This window comes from Lepisosteus oculatus, chromosome 5 (assembly GCF_040954835.1).
Source record: "Lepisosteus oculatus isolate fLepOcu1 chromosome 5, fLepOcu1.hap2, whole genome shotgun sequence".
In the NCBI taxonomy this organism is placed as follows: Eukaryota; Metazoa; Chordata; class Actinopteri; order Semionotiformes; family Lepisosteidae; genus Lepisosteus; species Lepisosteus oculatus.
In genome coordinates, this window is record NC_090700.1 from 19163882 (window position 1) to 19179537 (window position 15656).

The 15656-nt window shown below is 34.6% G+C and overlaps 1 protein-coding gene across 5 annotated transcripts in view; it reads left to right on the forward strand.

The window, feature by feature from the left end:
- The window catches only part of LOC102695255 (cell adhesion molecule 2), a 698483-nt gene that overhangs the window by 671165 nt on the left and 11662 nt on the right, over positions 1-15656 (forward strand). For 3 of the 5 annotated variants that reach the window (XM_015342014.2, XM_015342016.2, XM_015342019.2), the window contains one exon: positions 2128-2166. The exons of the other annotated variants lie outside the window; for them this stretch is intronic. In XM_015342014.2, the coding sequence (XP_015197500.1) occupies positions 2128-2166 (39 nt within the window). The remainder of the gene's footprint in view (positions 1-2127; positions 2167-15656) is intronic. 5 annotated transcript variants of the gene reach the window in all.

Below are 15656 nucleotides of genomic sequence, written 5' to 3' on the forward strand. Positions count from 1 at the left end.
CAATTGCCCTGCACAGCAATTGCAGTTTACAAGAAAGTGCTGTGTTTTATTATCATTACTTTACAAAAATACCTTATTTTAAAAATAACTTAATCCCTGTACCTCTAAAAAGAACTCAGTATCTCACAGACCTGAAAACCAGACACAGAACTATTGACCAGTCTTTCATAATGTTACATGTCGGCATGTTGTGATCAAATAATATAAATGAGGCTAAAATTCTAAATATACAATCAAGCCCTAACCTCAGTTTACCAACTGATTTGTGAAACTTATTGTTGTCAGTGAATACAATGGCAATAATAAATGAAAGCATTTGGGTTCTTTGTTTCTAATTTATAATTATTAATAGAATGAAACAAATCTAGAATGTCTACTACTGTTATTTACAATTAGCCTTCCTTGCTAATGAGGGAAAAAATAAATTAACATTTTTCTTAATTTATAATAGTATTCATATATGCACAGCTATAAAATATAAGTCACTTTGCCTAAATTCTAAGATGGATATCTTCTAGGCTCAAACAGCCTGGTAGATTTCCTTAGAGTTGCCTGCAAATAGGAAACCTACTCACAGTGCTATTTCATATTCACTGGTAAGTGAGATCACGGAGCTTCGAGTGGGAATGTACTGTATGAATGGTGGCTGTTTTATTTACCATCATAAAAAGGGGTTGCTTTCTGGCCTCAAGACTTTTCTAGTAATTTCAAGATGTTTCTAAACCTGCCTGGACACCTGGCCTCTGGACATTGTGCCTGCCTCAATTGATAAGGGACAGTTGTAGTGCTCCAATCAGTCTGACTCCAATACTCCAGAGACTGCACATGATCTTGCCTTAAAGATAAGGAATACTGATACAGTATGTCTAGTTAATCTCTTGATACCCGGTCACACACAACAGTAAAATAATCAACTCTTCCTTTGAAGTTTTTGTTAAAGAGGCATTCTGTGAATCAAATTTGCAAACTAATAAACCTGCATTTTTTCATTTGGCTAAATTTTTGCATGCTGACAAAAGACAAGCAGTGCTCCTATTTTCGATTTTGGCACTGAAGGAGGTCTTTGGTAAATCCGTGAAACGGTAAGTGGAAACGTGTAGCAATATACGACCAATAGCCAACGCAGGTTATAATCCATCATATAATCCATCACCCCTTTTTTGTTTAGTTAACAGTTTCATTAAGAATCAGTAGTTTCTAAGATTATCTTGATTAATATCTTGATTGCAATGGAAAGAATATAAATTCGAAATAAGGGTTCATAGTGTCTAATTAAGACACATCTCGAAAAGGTGGAGACCACAATGTAATTAGAATGTGTCACTTAGAGACAAAGGCTTTTCAGTTCTAGATCTGCATTTCCTTGTAATCAAGCACTAAGCTGTGCTTCCCTTGAAAAGAAGAATCAGGTTCAGGAATTATACCATCTAGCTTTGTTAGATTGCCTTATAATCATAAACTGTTTGCCGATTTCCACTTAATTTAAATTGAGTCCCCAGAATAAAATTTATAGTAAATATGACTTGGGTGGGATGGTGGTGCAGTGGTTAGCATTCCTGCCTCACAGAGCTGGGACCCTGTGTTCAGTTCCAGATCTGGTGTGCTATCTGTGTGGAGATTGTATGTTCTCCCTGTTTTCATATGGGTTTCATCTGGGTGCTCCAGTTTCCTCCCACAGTCCAAAAACATACTGGTAGGTTAATTGGCTTTTGGGAAAATTTGCACTGGTGTGCGTATTTGTGTCTGTGTAGAATGTATCTTTTTTGGGACAGAAAGCACATATGGTTTCCTCTCCTGGCATTTTCAAGCTTTCTTTTGCATTTTTCCGTACTGTACATAATGCTCAGCACCTTAGACAAGCAAAAGCATAGTTGTAAAAGTTTTGATTTTTTTTCCCCTTACCATTTGTTGATTACAGTCAAAGAAAGTTCAAGCCTGCTGTTTTTGAGTGCTGGCAATATGCTTCAGGTGTGGTTTCAAATCTGAAGTACAGGTTTCAGAGCATTGTCATTGTATGCATATTGGTCCAGTTGAGCAAAAGCATGTGATTTGTTCTGTCTTCATGTGACTCTTTTTATCCGTGATATTGTTCCCCTCATCTTCTTTTATTGCTTACACTGCCTGCAGCCATGACAACACCCAAAGAATTACCAGGCCCTGCAAAAGGTAAATATGTTCTACCTTTTCTGACACAGAGAGCATCACAGAAGATATAGATAAGGCACTGATTAAGTCACTCCATGATCTTGGCTCTTCACAGCATGATCAATACTTTTCCTGCATGAAAAGTGCAATTTTCTAAATAATTATTGCCTTCCTGATCAATTTTCTCTTTTCACTAAATATGAACGTAATCAGTGAAGTTTAAAGGTGTTTAGATTTTTGACCTGATCACCAGGCTTCATGATGGTAAGGTAAGCTGAGCAGTGTTAGGAGAAATGTGCCTGGAACATTGCTGGTTATTCTTTATTATACATGAAAACACACAGGGATGAGGGTGATCTTGGGGGTTGATTCACTTAAAGGTTTTGACTCCTTGGATACCCTCTGAGCTTAAGGAACACTCACAAGTATTACTTCTTGTTGTCATATATGGGTTGCAGGGGAGACAAAAATTAGACGTTGATCAGCATTGAAAATCGGACCCCCAAACCAATGTGATAATAAATAATAATAAATCAAGCACATGCAACTCAACCCAATATAAAAATAATAATAAATTAAGCACATGTAATTCAACCCAATGAAATCCTTTAAAGCACAACAAAAAATAAAACTGCCAGAACAAGAACATTATTTATTGGAATCTACGGCATATTTTAGAATAATTTTGATTATTGTGTTTTTTTTTAAAGCATCCTTGTTTGCTGTAAGACCACATCTAACTTTTTTCACTTCGATGAAAAAATGATGATCCACTTTCATAGGGTAGCTGCTGCAGGGCAATTTATTTAAATTCAAGCAGCTGTTTTTCAATAGAATTGATTAATTACTCTGAGATATATATTTTGCTCCCTCTGGGACAGTTTGCCTCAGTTAATGAAACAATCATTTAATAGATTACTCTTAAAAAAGTAGGAAGTAATATTTTAATATTTAACCTTTTCAATGCAGGATATGTACAGTTCTTTTGTAGAATACTGAATCGTCTGCAATTTATTATAAGAAGATAACTTCATGGAGGAATTTTGATATAATAGAAACCATCAATAACTAATAGAGACAGAGAACCAAAAGATTTGACACAACCAATCAAACTTAAACATCAAAAAATGGTGCAGACAGTAGTACTATTATGAAGAAAACACTGTCATGGCAAATGTTTTGCCTTGCAAAGATAACACACAGTACATGTTTTAAGGACTTGCTTTATTTATAAATATACATTTCATAGTGAAGAAGCTCTAAAGAATGTCTGCACCATTTTTTGACAGTGATATTATTTGAGGATTAAGAATTAAGTCTTTAATTGTGATATGTAAGACAGCTGCTCCCAGTTTCCAAGCACATGCACTTTGGTTGCCAAAATAATCAACATTGTTATGACATTTGGTGTATTAGTTGTACAGAACCACAAAATGAAAGCAATTTTTACACCTTTGTTCAATATTCAGAAACAGACTGTATTATATTTAATGTTTATTTATTTATAGAACCAAATTTCTCTTCTACTTTGTCCTGAATATACCGTATAGATGGAACTGAGACATCCCTTGCTTTTCTAAAATAATAATTAGGTTTCTGAAAGGTATGCAGCAGTTCCTTTCGGTAAATAATTACAGTACTTAAGTTAATTTTTGTTAATGAAAGTGTTATTCATGTTTTTTTTAACTTTTGGAAACAAAAGCTTTGTCTTATCATAAACAGCTTTAATAGATTATCTTAGGTCAATGTCAGAACTTTTGTTCTGTCCTTCTCTTAATGCATACTTAAAATTCGGAGTGCACCATCATTGCACACACCATGACTCCAGGGGCACCCCATAGCTTTTTCATACACTGATATTAATCATGATTAAAAGTCCATTAATGGAACTTAACAATTTAATAGTGTGGCATTACCAGGGGAATGGTGTATCAGGATATTTTTTTATAGGTGACAGACATACAAAGACAGAAGTAAGGTAAAATATAAGAGTGCTCATTATTTAAGCAGTGCAAGGAAAAATAAACCAAAGCCAAACAGTAAGCTGGCTTTTACTTCAAGCTGTAACTATATAAGTAACTGGGCAGTTAAGATGGTTATCAGCCTAAAAAAACCTCTCTTCCACAAACTACATCTGTTAAGAAAATTATTTTCTAAAATGAAATTCCTGCAAAAACCATACTCTTCTGAAAGATCACACTATAGTGTGCATCAATCCTTCAGTTGCCTTCTTGAACTTTCTATACTTTGGTGCTGCAAATAACAAAGGATAAAAGGAGTAAGAAGGTAATCAAATAACATTGTTCTAGCAGATAGAGGTCACAAGCCATCTTGGAAGCCTCCAAGCTTGCTGGTATTAACGGTCACCTGTCTGTTTGTCTTCTTCCAATTGGTCAGGTAATTGAGGTCAGCAGGCCATTGGCCACAGCTTTCTGGGAATGCAGTTCTATTTGTCTTCATCTAATTGGTCAGGTAGATTAGGTCAGAAGGACATTGACCACAGCTTTCTGGGTATGTAGTTCTATTTGTCTTCTTCCAGTTGGTGACGTAGTTGAAGGCAGCAGGTCATTAGGCACAGCTTTCTGGGGAATGTAGTTCTACTGTATTTGTCTTCTTCCAATGGATCAGGCAGTTGAGGGCAGTAGGTTTTTAGCCACAACTTTCTGGGGAATGTTCTATCAGCATATTGTCATGACAAGCTCTCACATAAGTGATGAGAATTTCACACAAGAGGAAGACTTCCTTGCGATTCAATAATATTCGGAAGCCTGATTTTGATTAATTACTATGGAGCAACTAAAGAGCTTTACCATCTTCACTAGAATTTCTCTGCCATACATACAGGTTAATAGAGTATATAATTAAATGTGACACAAACCACAAAAAACATTTAAACAAGTAATGTTAAAGGGGTTTTTATTAAACCACAATGTGTTCTATTGAACAGAAACACTACTACATCCAACAGGAGTAATTTGAACCACAAAAGAAAATAGAGATATAATATCATCGGTTATTTTAATAAAAACGTACATGGAATGTTTGGTTAATATAACCAAACAAACTGACAAATAAATAGATTTTGCTAGAGAGCCCTGAGAATATGTTTTATGAATTTTCTCCTTTCTAAAATTTACCAAATTATTTTAGAATATGGATTAAAAAATGGACAGTAAATTAAAGCTTACTTTAAATCTGTGAAATGTCTGGTATGCAGATAATATAATGCCAGTAATTTTATTTAGCACTTGAGAATGATACATAATTGTATTTATGTATTAACAATAACTTATGTGCCGGTGTTTTGTAATTTGAGTAGTGGGTACAGGGCATTTCCCAGATGATACAACATTTCCAGCTACAGGTTTCCCAAGCAGCTCAACCAGTAAAGGCATCTATTGCAAGGAATAAAATAGCAGAGTCTGATGGATCAAAGTCAACCGCTTCGTATGCCTTGCAGCAGCACTCCCTATGTTTGCAGGGCTCTTGTGAACCTGGAGTGTATTGGGTGAGAGCTGCATCAATACTCCTACTGGAGCTTCAGCTCTGCTGCAGGCCAAGGGCACATCACAGTGTAAATCAAGTGGATGGCCTGAAAGTTCATGGTTCAGAGCACGAGTATATACTGCCTTCATCTCTCTTTAGCTCTTGTGAAGGCAGTAACTGTCAATTCCATACTGGAGGGAATGGTTTCTATTTTATTAAAAGTAACTACAGAAAGCACCTGAAAAAACAGAATTCTTAATTAGAGTTCAGTATATGCCCTGGAAATACAGACTTGATGGGGTGCTAAACTGGCCCTATTACCAATTGGATCAACAGTGACGTCAGCTAAGACTGCATACTGTATAAATAACTCTCTCTCTCAATTGGCATTGTTTAGCAAATGTTGCCACAGCTGTTAATTGATGCCAGTAATTGTTTATCATTCAAATTCATTTTTTATGTTCATAAACAAATTTAAAGAGGGTTTACACTCTATTAGGATAGGTGTGTCCATTCAGATTGCCATCTACAATATCTAACATCATTAGCTTGTCTGCAAAACCTGCTGCCTTGGCAGCTGATCTAATCACTTTTTCCTCAGCAGCTGAGAGAGGTGCTGAATGCTTCTTCAGCAAGTGAGCTTCCATCTTGAAGCTGAGGACATCAGACTTAGAAATAAACAAAAAGTCAGGATCTAAGTAATAAGGAGAAAAGTTCACATACAAAATGAGACAAGATAGTGCAATTTTTCTCACTCCTTGCTCCGTAACTATCTTTTTCATGGTTCTTTAATGGTAAAACAAGTTAAATACTGTAACATTTTATTTCTTTTTACAGTTAGGGCCATTCAAGAGGAACATTTTTATTTAAAATGGAAAAAACCAAAGACGATTCTTTATGATACCCTCAAAGATCTTAAGTATTCCAAGTAGGCGGCTACTTTTTTTTTTGCAACAGCCATATTGATTCAGCCTAACTGGTCAGGCATGTTTATATCTCTGTGGTCCCAAGAGAAACAGTAAAAGAGGAAATGAGCATCCTGAGTGCCTCTTACCCCCTTTCTTTGAAAATGATAGGCACACTAGAGGAATTGAAATGTAATGTAAAGGTCTTTTTACTTTGTCATATTTTGCAGTTATTGATGGTCTGCCACATTAAGCTTGCATCAAAGGAAGAAATATTGCTACAATTTAAAATAAAGCACAAGGAAAAAATCATTAAACACTGGAGTTGAATATGAATTACTCCAAATATTCGCTTATTCATTAAATTTCAATAGAGACACTTTAAATAATCTTAGAAACCACATTACAAGTTCCACTTTTGCTTTTATGGTTTTCTACTAAAGAGATAGAAATTAAGACAATTTGGTCCCTTTGTCCTCAATGAATTGAAATTTCAAGTAGCCATCATACTTGTTTCAGGTTAAAAACAACGTTTCTTAAAATGACAGTCTCCTACCAGATTCCCAATATTTAACAATCAGGCTCTGTAATTTGTTTTTCAATCTAATTAAACCACCATGACCCACAACAAACACCTTTGTGCATTCATTTCTTTTTAATCAGTCTGAAGTGTCCAGTGCCTCTAAATTGACTAATTATTCAGTGATCTGTCTTAAGGTGGACTGCCTGTGAAGAGAAGCTGACAAAATATATATTTTCATATTTATTAATTTCTTTGCTCTATTGCACTTTAAAAGCTGAATTCAAAAGTGATTACTGCCGCAACCCATATGTGAGGTGCTCAGCATTAACAAGCATCCTTAAATCCCATTGTCTTGGCAACTGCCTACCATCCCCACGTCAGATGCAAATTGCTGAATTTTGAATTCAGCAGGAAATTGGCATAATTGACTTATTGAACCGTCTAGTCAGTAATTTTAATTTTAATCTTTTTGATGTGAATCATCCTCACCTGCTTATATAACCTAACAGCCTCCCCCATCAAGCAGTAAAACACAGTACAGCTGTCTTTGACAACATAGCATGGCCTGATCCTTTTTACTCTGTCTAAAAATGTTTTAACTGCATGGCTCACACTGCAAGCTGCATGGGAAGTGCAAAGACAAGGTGCCTAGAAGTTACTTAGAATAGATAAAAATGGAAAAGAAACGCACCATTCCGAAGAGCAAGCAATGATGTCTCTGACGGCATATTTTGTTGTGCGTTCCTGTGTTGCTAGAGTTGTTTTAATAATATACCTCCCATTTTTCATCCCATAGTTAACATTAGTGTTATCATAAGTGTGAAATCCATTTGCACTGTGTTTTCAAGATGTCTTTGTTCATGCATTCACTATCAGCTCAATATGTAGCGGGTAGCATGATCAACTGGTGTCCTTTGATTCCTTCTTACAGGATGTCAACACAAAATCCATTGACTTATTGTTATTACTGCACACACTACTGTATAAATACTGAGCTGTTAACACACCAACATCAGCCTGTAATATCCCAGGGAATAGTAAAGCTAAGGCTTTTGCTGTGCTGTTTTTTATGATCTTCTGGTGATGCTGAAGGGCATATCAGAGGTGTAAGCCATAAACATAAAAAGGACAGTGCATAAGGGAATGCAAAGCCTAACAAGGATTTCAGCCTCTAATAGTGAACTATTATAAAAAGATATCTATAACAGTAATTAAAAATCCCATCCAGTTTGTCACCTGTTAAGCCCTCTGGACTTCTGACTGGAAAGTTGTGGGTTCAAGTCTAACTCGAATGGACACTGCACTTCTGCTGTGTGTTTGAGTAAGGTACTTTATCCTGATTGCCCTAGTTCATGCATCAAAAATCATACCCTGCAGTGGGTTAGCATCTCTTGCTAGGGGGGAATCACATACTGTCAGACCACTTAACACAGCAAAAAGCAATATAAGCTCCAGTGTGATAAGCCCCAAGGCTCAAATATGAACTTTACACAATTGTAAGAAACACATGGTGATGCATAACAATAATGTTTCTATTTAAAAAAAATACCTTAAAATTGTAACCAGTGAATCTTTTCAGTGCATCCTTTTCCAAAAATGCCTATTTTTGCATACATTCAATGCATAATTGATTAGGTATATTTTTATGAATCATCACTTCATAAATGTAGTTTTGAAATTCAGAAAAATAGAAATGGAAAGATGATAAAAGGTATTTTTAGACTACCGTATAAGTGTTATTATAAATGTTATTTACAGTACATCATGTTGCATCTTTCAGAACAGAATCTCAGAACTGCTTAAAAAGATTATTTTGAGAATTCTGTATGTTTTATTAATGCTACTTTTTCAGAAAACAGCATTTTAAGGTACTTCACAATACTTCACAATACTTCCCAAGAAAATTGATTGCATTGGTTCATAGACTCTTAAAGAGAGGTATTCTTAACTGGATTGAAAAGATTAGTTGTCGAAAGGGGTTTCTAGAATTACATTTTCCATGTTCTATTACAGTAGCTTCCCAAAATATGCTGAAGTAGTTACAACCAGTGCATATTTTTTGCAGGATTGTTGGTGTTGCTTGAAAGCAATTAAATGACCAGATAATTCAATCTCGCTTATTCTTCATTCATGTTTACAGAGATCAAATTTCAATTTAGTTTGCATAACCAATTATTTTCAAAGCACAAGCATAATTTTGTCCAAGTCAGTATCATTCTTTAATGTTGTTTTTAATTAGTATAACACTGTTGACACATACTCACAACCTTGTGTTTGGCTTACTGATATTTATGCTCACTTTAACAAAAACATTTACACAATTATTTTGCTGCAAAGAGAAGAACAACTCTTTTTTTTGGAAATGGAAAAGTTTAACAAATGTTGACCATTTAATTTGTTAGATGGACTGATTTTTTTTTATTTGGTAATGGAGCATAAGACTTTATAGCTATATTGTTTAAAAACTATCAAATTAAGAGATTAACTTGTAGTACAATCTCTATTAACTATTCAACTGTACTTTTATCTTAGTTGCTTTGAAAATATATTAATTCAGAATATTGATTACTTGTTTATGTTTTTATATATTTCTATTAGTGTTTAATTGGAAAAAATCATGTTTATCTTCAATTGATAATTTAATCTCTAGTGGAAACTTCAGGTGCTTTCAGTGCAAATTAGCAAGTCACTTCTTACTGGTCTCAACTGTTAAATTCTAGTTAAATTCTACTTGTTGTTTAATAATTTTCAGTAGAATGTAAAACGTCTCTTGTGTACAAGTGGTGTGCTAAATCCTGTGTCCTGAAAGGTATGGGTCATCGATAGATACTGTACCACTGGATCCTTTCTACTGCATTTCCACTAGGAATGTAATACTAGATTTTAAAGCCTACATGCCTTTTAAAGTGGTGTGTTTGAAGGCCATTTTATGGGAACTCAGGCCTGATGTAATTCAAAATGTTCAATCACTTAAGAGCAAGTTACAAGCTCATATCCCTAACTAGGAAAAACAACCTCAAAATGGATGGATAGATAAATATTATTAAGCATGACAAACGGGGTTAATGAAATTAACTGCTCCATTAACAAATTACACCTTCTGCATTGGATACTAATCATAAGGGTCAAAAGGAGTGCTCATCATCATAGATACTGTATTTTATTCATTCATTAAGCAAATTATTTTTTTATGGCTGAAGTGCTTGTTAAACATGAAAGCAGGATCCATGAACATTTCTTAATGCATATAAAATTAAAAAAAATCAAATTATGCCAGAGTTGTAGTTTGTTTACCTGTCTCTGGTAAGACTTGGCCTAAAAAGCCCCTCAATCATTTCAAATTTCTGAAAAAAGGAGTAGAATCATAAGACCGCTTTCAAGGTCAAAATGTCAACACTATAATAACTACCTTAAAGTGGTTCTTCCTTGAGGCAAGTTTTAGTATATTTAGTATATATATGACAAGAAAACAAACTTCACTCTTGAATTTTTTTCTATGTATTTCATTACTATGGGCTTTTTATTCACAGAAATGTTATAATAGTTTGTCATGATTTAAACCTTTTTTTGCAAGTGTTACTAAAAGAACAAACAATAGGTAATTGGGGTTATGGTTAATTTTGTTTTATTGGTTTTGGTTTTTTAAGTTATATTATTATGGTACATTGTCATCATTGTGCTACGTTACAAATATTGCATTGATGCAGTCTCAAGGATATTATTAGAGATAATCAGAGATCATAGAAGTGCTTTAGAAAATAAATGTCTACAGTAGGTTTCAGTGCCATTGAAAATCAACAGTGAATTTTTTTATGTTTCATGTCTGCTTATATGGGAAAGAATAGGTATTTTACTTGTGCCTGTGACTGCTGTAGAGTAATTTACTGTCCTTCAATTTTCATATAATGGATCTGAGCTTTCAAACTTCCTTTAACATGCCAAGGTTTGCTCAGAGCTTGTATAAAATCTTTTACAGATGGTTTACAGACAAAGGCATTAATTAATCCCTGAGTAGATCTTGCCTAGAGTCTTAATTGAAGAATGCATAATCAACCAAGGCTACAGTGATACAATCCCAACATGAATTTGTTACTTTAAATATCAGATAATTCTCACCCTATTCAAAATGAAAAAATAATAGTGACTTGTAATTGAAACAGACTACATTGAACTGATATGGAAATTCAGCATGACTAATTCCCTTATTTATTTTATTCATAATCAAGGTGTCAATGTCAGTAAATTTAAATTTTGTCATGGTTATTTATTCATTAGCAAAATGGAGTTGCATTTAAACTATAAAGATTATCAAGACTTCACTAAAGTTCACCAAAAAGGGTTATATTTTCCATTTTAATTTAAATATAAAATTATCCAACTACAATGCAAATGCATTGATTACCAATGAGCTGATGCAAACAAAACTAATGGTAAGGATGAAAGAATGAAAGAAGGCACCTATAACAGGGCTTGGTTAATTAGTGGTATACCACAAGAACCTATCTTAGGAACATCACACACTTTTTTAAAACATTTATCAATGATCATACAAAAATAAGTCACTACTGTAATAGCAGTATCAAGTATCAGATGCAAAAAATAGATATTAATATTTATCTATATGAAATTGTAGATATTAGATATTAGTTTTTTTTTCCATACTGTCAAATGTGCTACATGCAGGTAGTGGAAATGTACTGCAAACAGCAAATGTATAGCTTTAAAAAAAAACAGCTTATGAACTGGATTTAGTAAGTTACAATGACTCATCAGTGCTCAATATTCTGTATATAATACTGAAAAAATGCCAACAGAATATTCTGAATTATAACACATATGTACAGTTCTAACTGAAAGACGTTGTACTATATTATAACCAGCACTAATAAAACATTGAGTTCAACAATATGGTGAGGTGTGATCATCACCTACAGTAACAGAAGGGATATTGCCACCTTGAAGGAGTTCAGACACAAGTGACCAGACTAATTCCTGGTCTCAAATGAATTTCATGTAGAGACAGGCAAAAGGAACTGACTTCCTTTGGTCTCAAACAGAGTAGATTACAAGGGGATTTGATTTAGGTTCTTAGAATCCTCAGGGGTATTTAAAAGGTCAAACCATGAGATTGCTGTCAAGTTAAACTACAAAAAATGGACATTGTCACATGGAAAATAAGAGAAGGTGCATTTAGCAATGACAGTAAGATTTTCTTTCTCTTGTGGAGATTTATAACAGTCTGGGATATTTAAAAAAATAGGGGTGGGTGAAATGTTGGTGGCAAATTAATTTCTAACAATTAATTTCTAACAAGGTGGTCAGAGTGGTCCAGTATCTCATTTTGTAATACAGTATATTTTCTTATGTTTTGGTAAGAACCCAATTGCTGCTCACACCGTCTAACAGTATTGTCTGGATCTGCCTATTTATGGGTGTTTCTTAGTACAACAGTGATTAAAATGTTGGTGTATAGCCTGGCTTTCATCATCATCTTTATTTTTATTCTGTTATTTTGTTTTGAATGGTTTCACAGTATTATCTGTATATAACCACATTTTAGTTTTTCTGCTTTTTTTTGTTTCCCAATATCAGTTGCAGATCATTAAAATGGAACCCCACTGTCCTTTCCAAGTATTTACTGTATTCAAATACCACTATATACTGTATACTGTAATATTGATGTAATGAACAGTGTAAATGATCGCACAATATTTGAGCTTGCTATCCTGACAAGCACACAGAAGGTGCCAGCTTCATTAATATTAATTTTTAACCTTGAAATATCCCTGGAAGAGAAGTTGTCATCTATAATATGAGCAATGAGTGTCTTTGTGGTTTTAGAGTATTGACAGTGAGTTTCATGAAAAAGGAATTGCTCCAGAAATCATAGCTATTTTATGTATTTAAAGAAGAAAGCAGTGTCTTTTCTATTACTGAAAAATCCATTCTGTTTATTTTTTGTCTTACAGATTTTTGTGTCACTGGAGCGCTTTTGGCACTGTTTTTGTTGCTATACAACTATTCAGAAACAAAAGTTATGGAAAATAGTTCTGAAAGCATTTTATGAGTCTTTATCTCAGATGGATGAAAGAATGTTACAATTTAAAAATCTGTGTAGAAAATAATACAGAATACAGAAAAGGCAATGCACAGGCATGTAAACATTTCTGCATGCGAGACAGAATAACATTATCTGAATAAATTCCATTTATTAGAGGAAAATTTGCAATGCAGGGATTGAGGATTGGAATATAAATATTTAAACAGAAATTTGCACACATATTCCAATATTAAATCATATAGAAAGGTCTGTCTCCGGTCTTATTAAAAGATAATGTGTTCTGCAGTGCGAAAAATGTATCTTTTTTTTCATGCTTCTACTTCTATCTGTTAAGAGCCAGTGGTGATGAATTCTGTCAATCTGTAGCAGATGAAATGTAAATTTATTAAGCCGCCATATTTCCAAGAGAAATAATGAACCCCAAAACATCAGAGAGTAATGAAATGTGCTGTATTATTCATATCAATCTTTAGAACTGAAGAAATTAGTTTTCATATTATTATCCATTTTGGTTAAAGTGTTGGCAGTCAGTAAATTTGCCTTGGGAGCGTTTATAGGGTGGCCTGCTACATGATGATCATAAATAGTCTCTGCTCATGATATCCAATTATAAAAACATTGGAGTGCTTGCCTCAGGTAGCTCACAATAGTTTGGGAGATCATTGAAATATTAATATTGAATAATAGCATGCATTGCTAGAAGCAGTTTAGAACACACGTTACATTACCCTTTCTTTATTCTTAAGTGATTCTCCTTCTTCCTTAAAGTAAGTGCATAGTTTTATACTTCGAAATATGCATTTTAGCTTTGCACTTGCAAATTCTAACCTGGAAAGCTGTTGTTATTAAATACTCTCCTCTTTTCTGCATACAGTAATGCAAGTGTTGTAGCAAGGCTGGATAAATTACGAATTGTGCAGGGGGGAGGTGGCTTTGAGAGATTCATAGGCGTTGCAGTACATCCATTATGCGAGCCATTCAGGTTTACATTTATGTACTGTTCATGGTAATATTCTAACACTCGCAGAAAAGGTGTGGTAATTGCTAAATGTTTGTCACGGATGTCAGAAGGGACGAACCGTGGAGAGGCAGGAGAGCAGAAAAAGACCCATATATGTAGTGGCGGAATGGGGGATCACCCTGTGCTCAGCAGTTCAGGAGTCGTATAGAAACCAATGCCCTCAGCCAGTGGACGTGGGGTGACCTGGATGCTAGGCGGGTCTCAGGAAATCTGAACGTCAATGCTGAGCGGAGGTGAATGAGTGACCCGGAAATATGCAGTATAGCCCCTGACAGAGAGAGACACTGGAAGGACAGCAAAGCTCAGGAAGCTAGGGACAGGACAGAGGAGGAGCGCATTCTGGCTGCAGAGGGCGTGACAATGTTGTCTCTTCATGTACTGTATAGTAACAATACATAAACAAATCATACTTAATGCTCACTGACATTTAAGAATTTTCCCATTACCCCTGTGTAGTTAAAGTTATAAAAGTGATCCATGAGCTAGAATGATATACATGGAAAGAAAAATATACACACCCTAGCCCATATTTTTAGAAACCAGTTAAGCTGTTCTTTAAACCGACTGCCCAGGATTCCAGCAAGGTTCGTAGTTTGCACTAGCTATATTTTGTGAGTCTTTCCTTCTGGTTGGTCATTTTTAATGTGGTGTTGATATGGTCCTTACATAGCTGCTAATCATGTTCTATAGATTTCATGTCCAGATTCTGAGAATGGAAGAAACCAATTTCCTTGCCTCTGGTCAAATTGTTGTTTTGGAGACATGGCAAAATCCACCATCTTATTATAGTTTATGTGTTCCAAACAGTATAGCACCTTGATGAAACAGCAATAAGAGACTGTTCTCAAGCGCAGAAGCCTTAGGTTGTGAATTGAGGCATCCCTTAATGAACATTTTGCCAGTGTATAGTATCACATGAATCATCTCCTTGGAAATGAAAAGAAAAGGCTTTAGGTACTTCTACTGGAGAGCTGTAAAGATGTCTTTCCAGAAAATCCATGAAAATGTGTGTTATAATTTCTGTCATTTAATGACATCTCCAAATACTTTCTGACTCAAATTGCAAAACTACATTTAATGTATGTACAGTATACAGTACATTTTTATTTCTTTCTTCTAAACCTCTTTCTAGGGTAGCACATATAAAATATAGTTTTCTCACCATGTTTAATAACCAATGTCAAAACATGAGCCAAGCAAAAAGCATCAAGTACAGTGTTTGGATGTGATTTGCATCCCATTTTTACAAATGCTTATGCTAAATAACACTAAAAAATATATTGGAAAATACAGGTGTGGAAAGTTACAGCATTTTGTTATCTTCCTCTGATTAAAGCAGGAGTGGATTGCATTTCCATTGGATGTGGTTTGTTAAAAGCTAGTCTAGAAAATTAGCAGGTTGGGGCATAAGGAGATCATAGATGAAAAGCAGTAATGAATATATGGATTAAGATCCAAGAACAAAATCTAGCAGCAATGTATTTGTTACTGTTTTTAGGAAGATGTTTCTAAAGC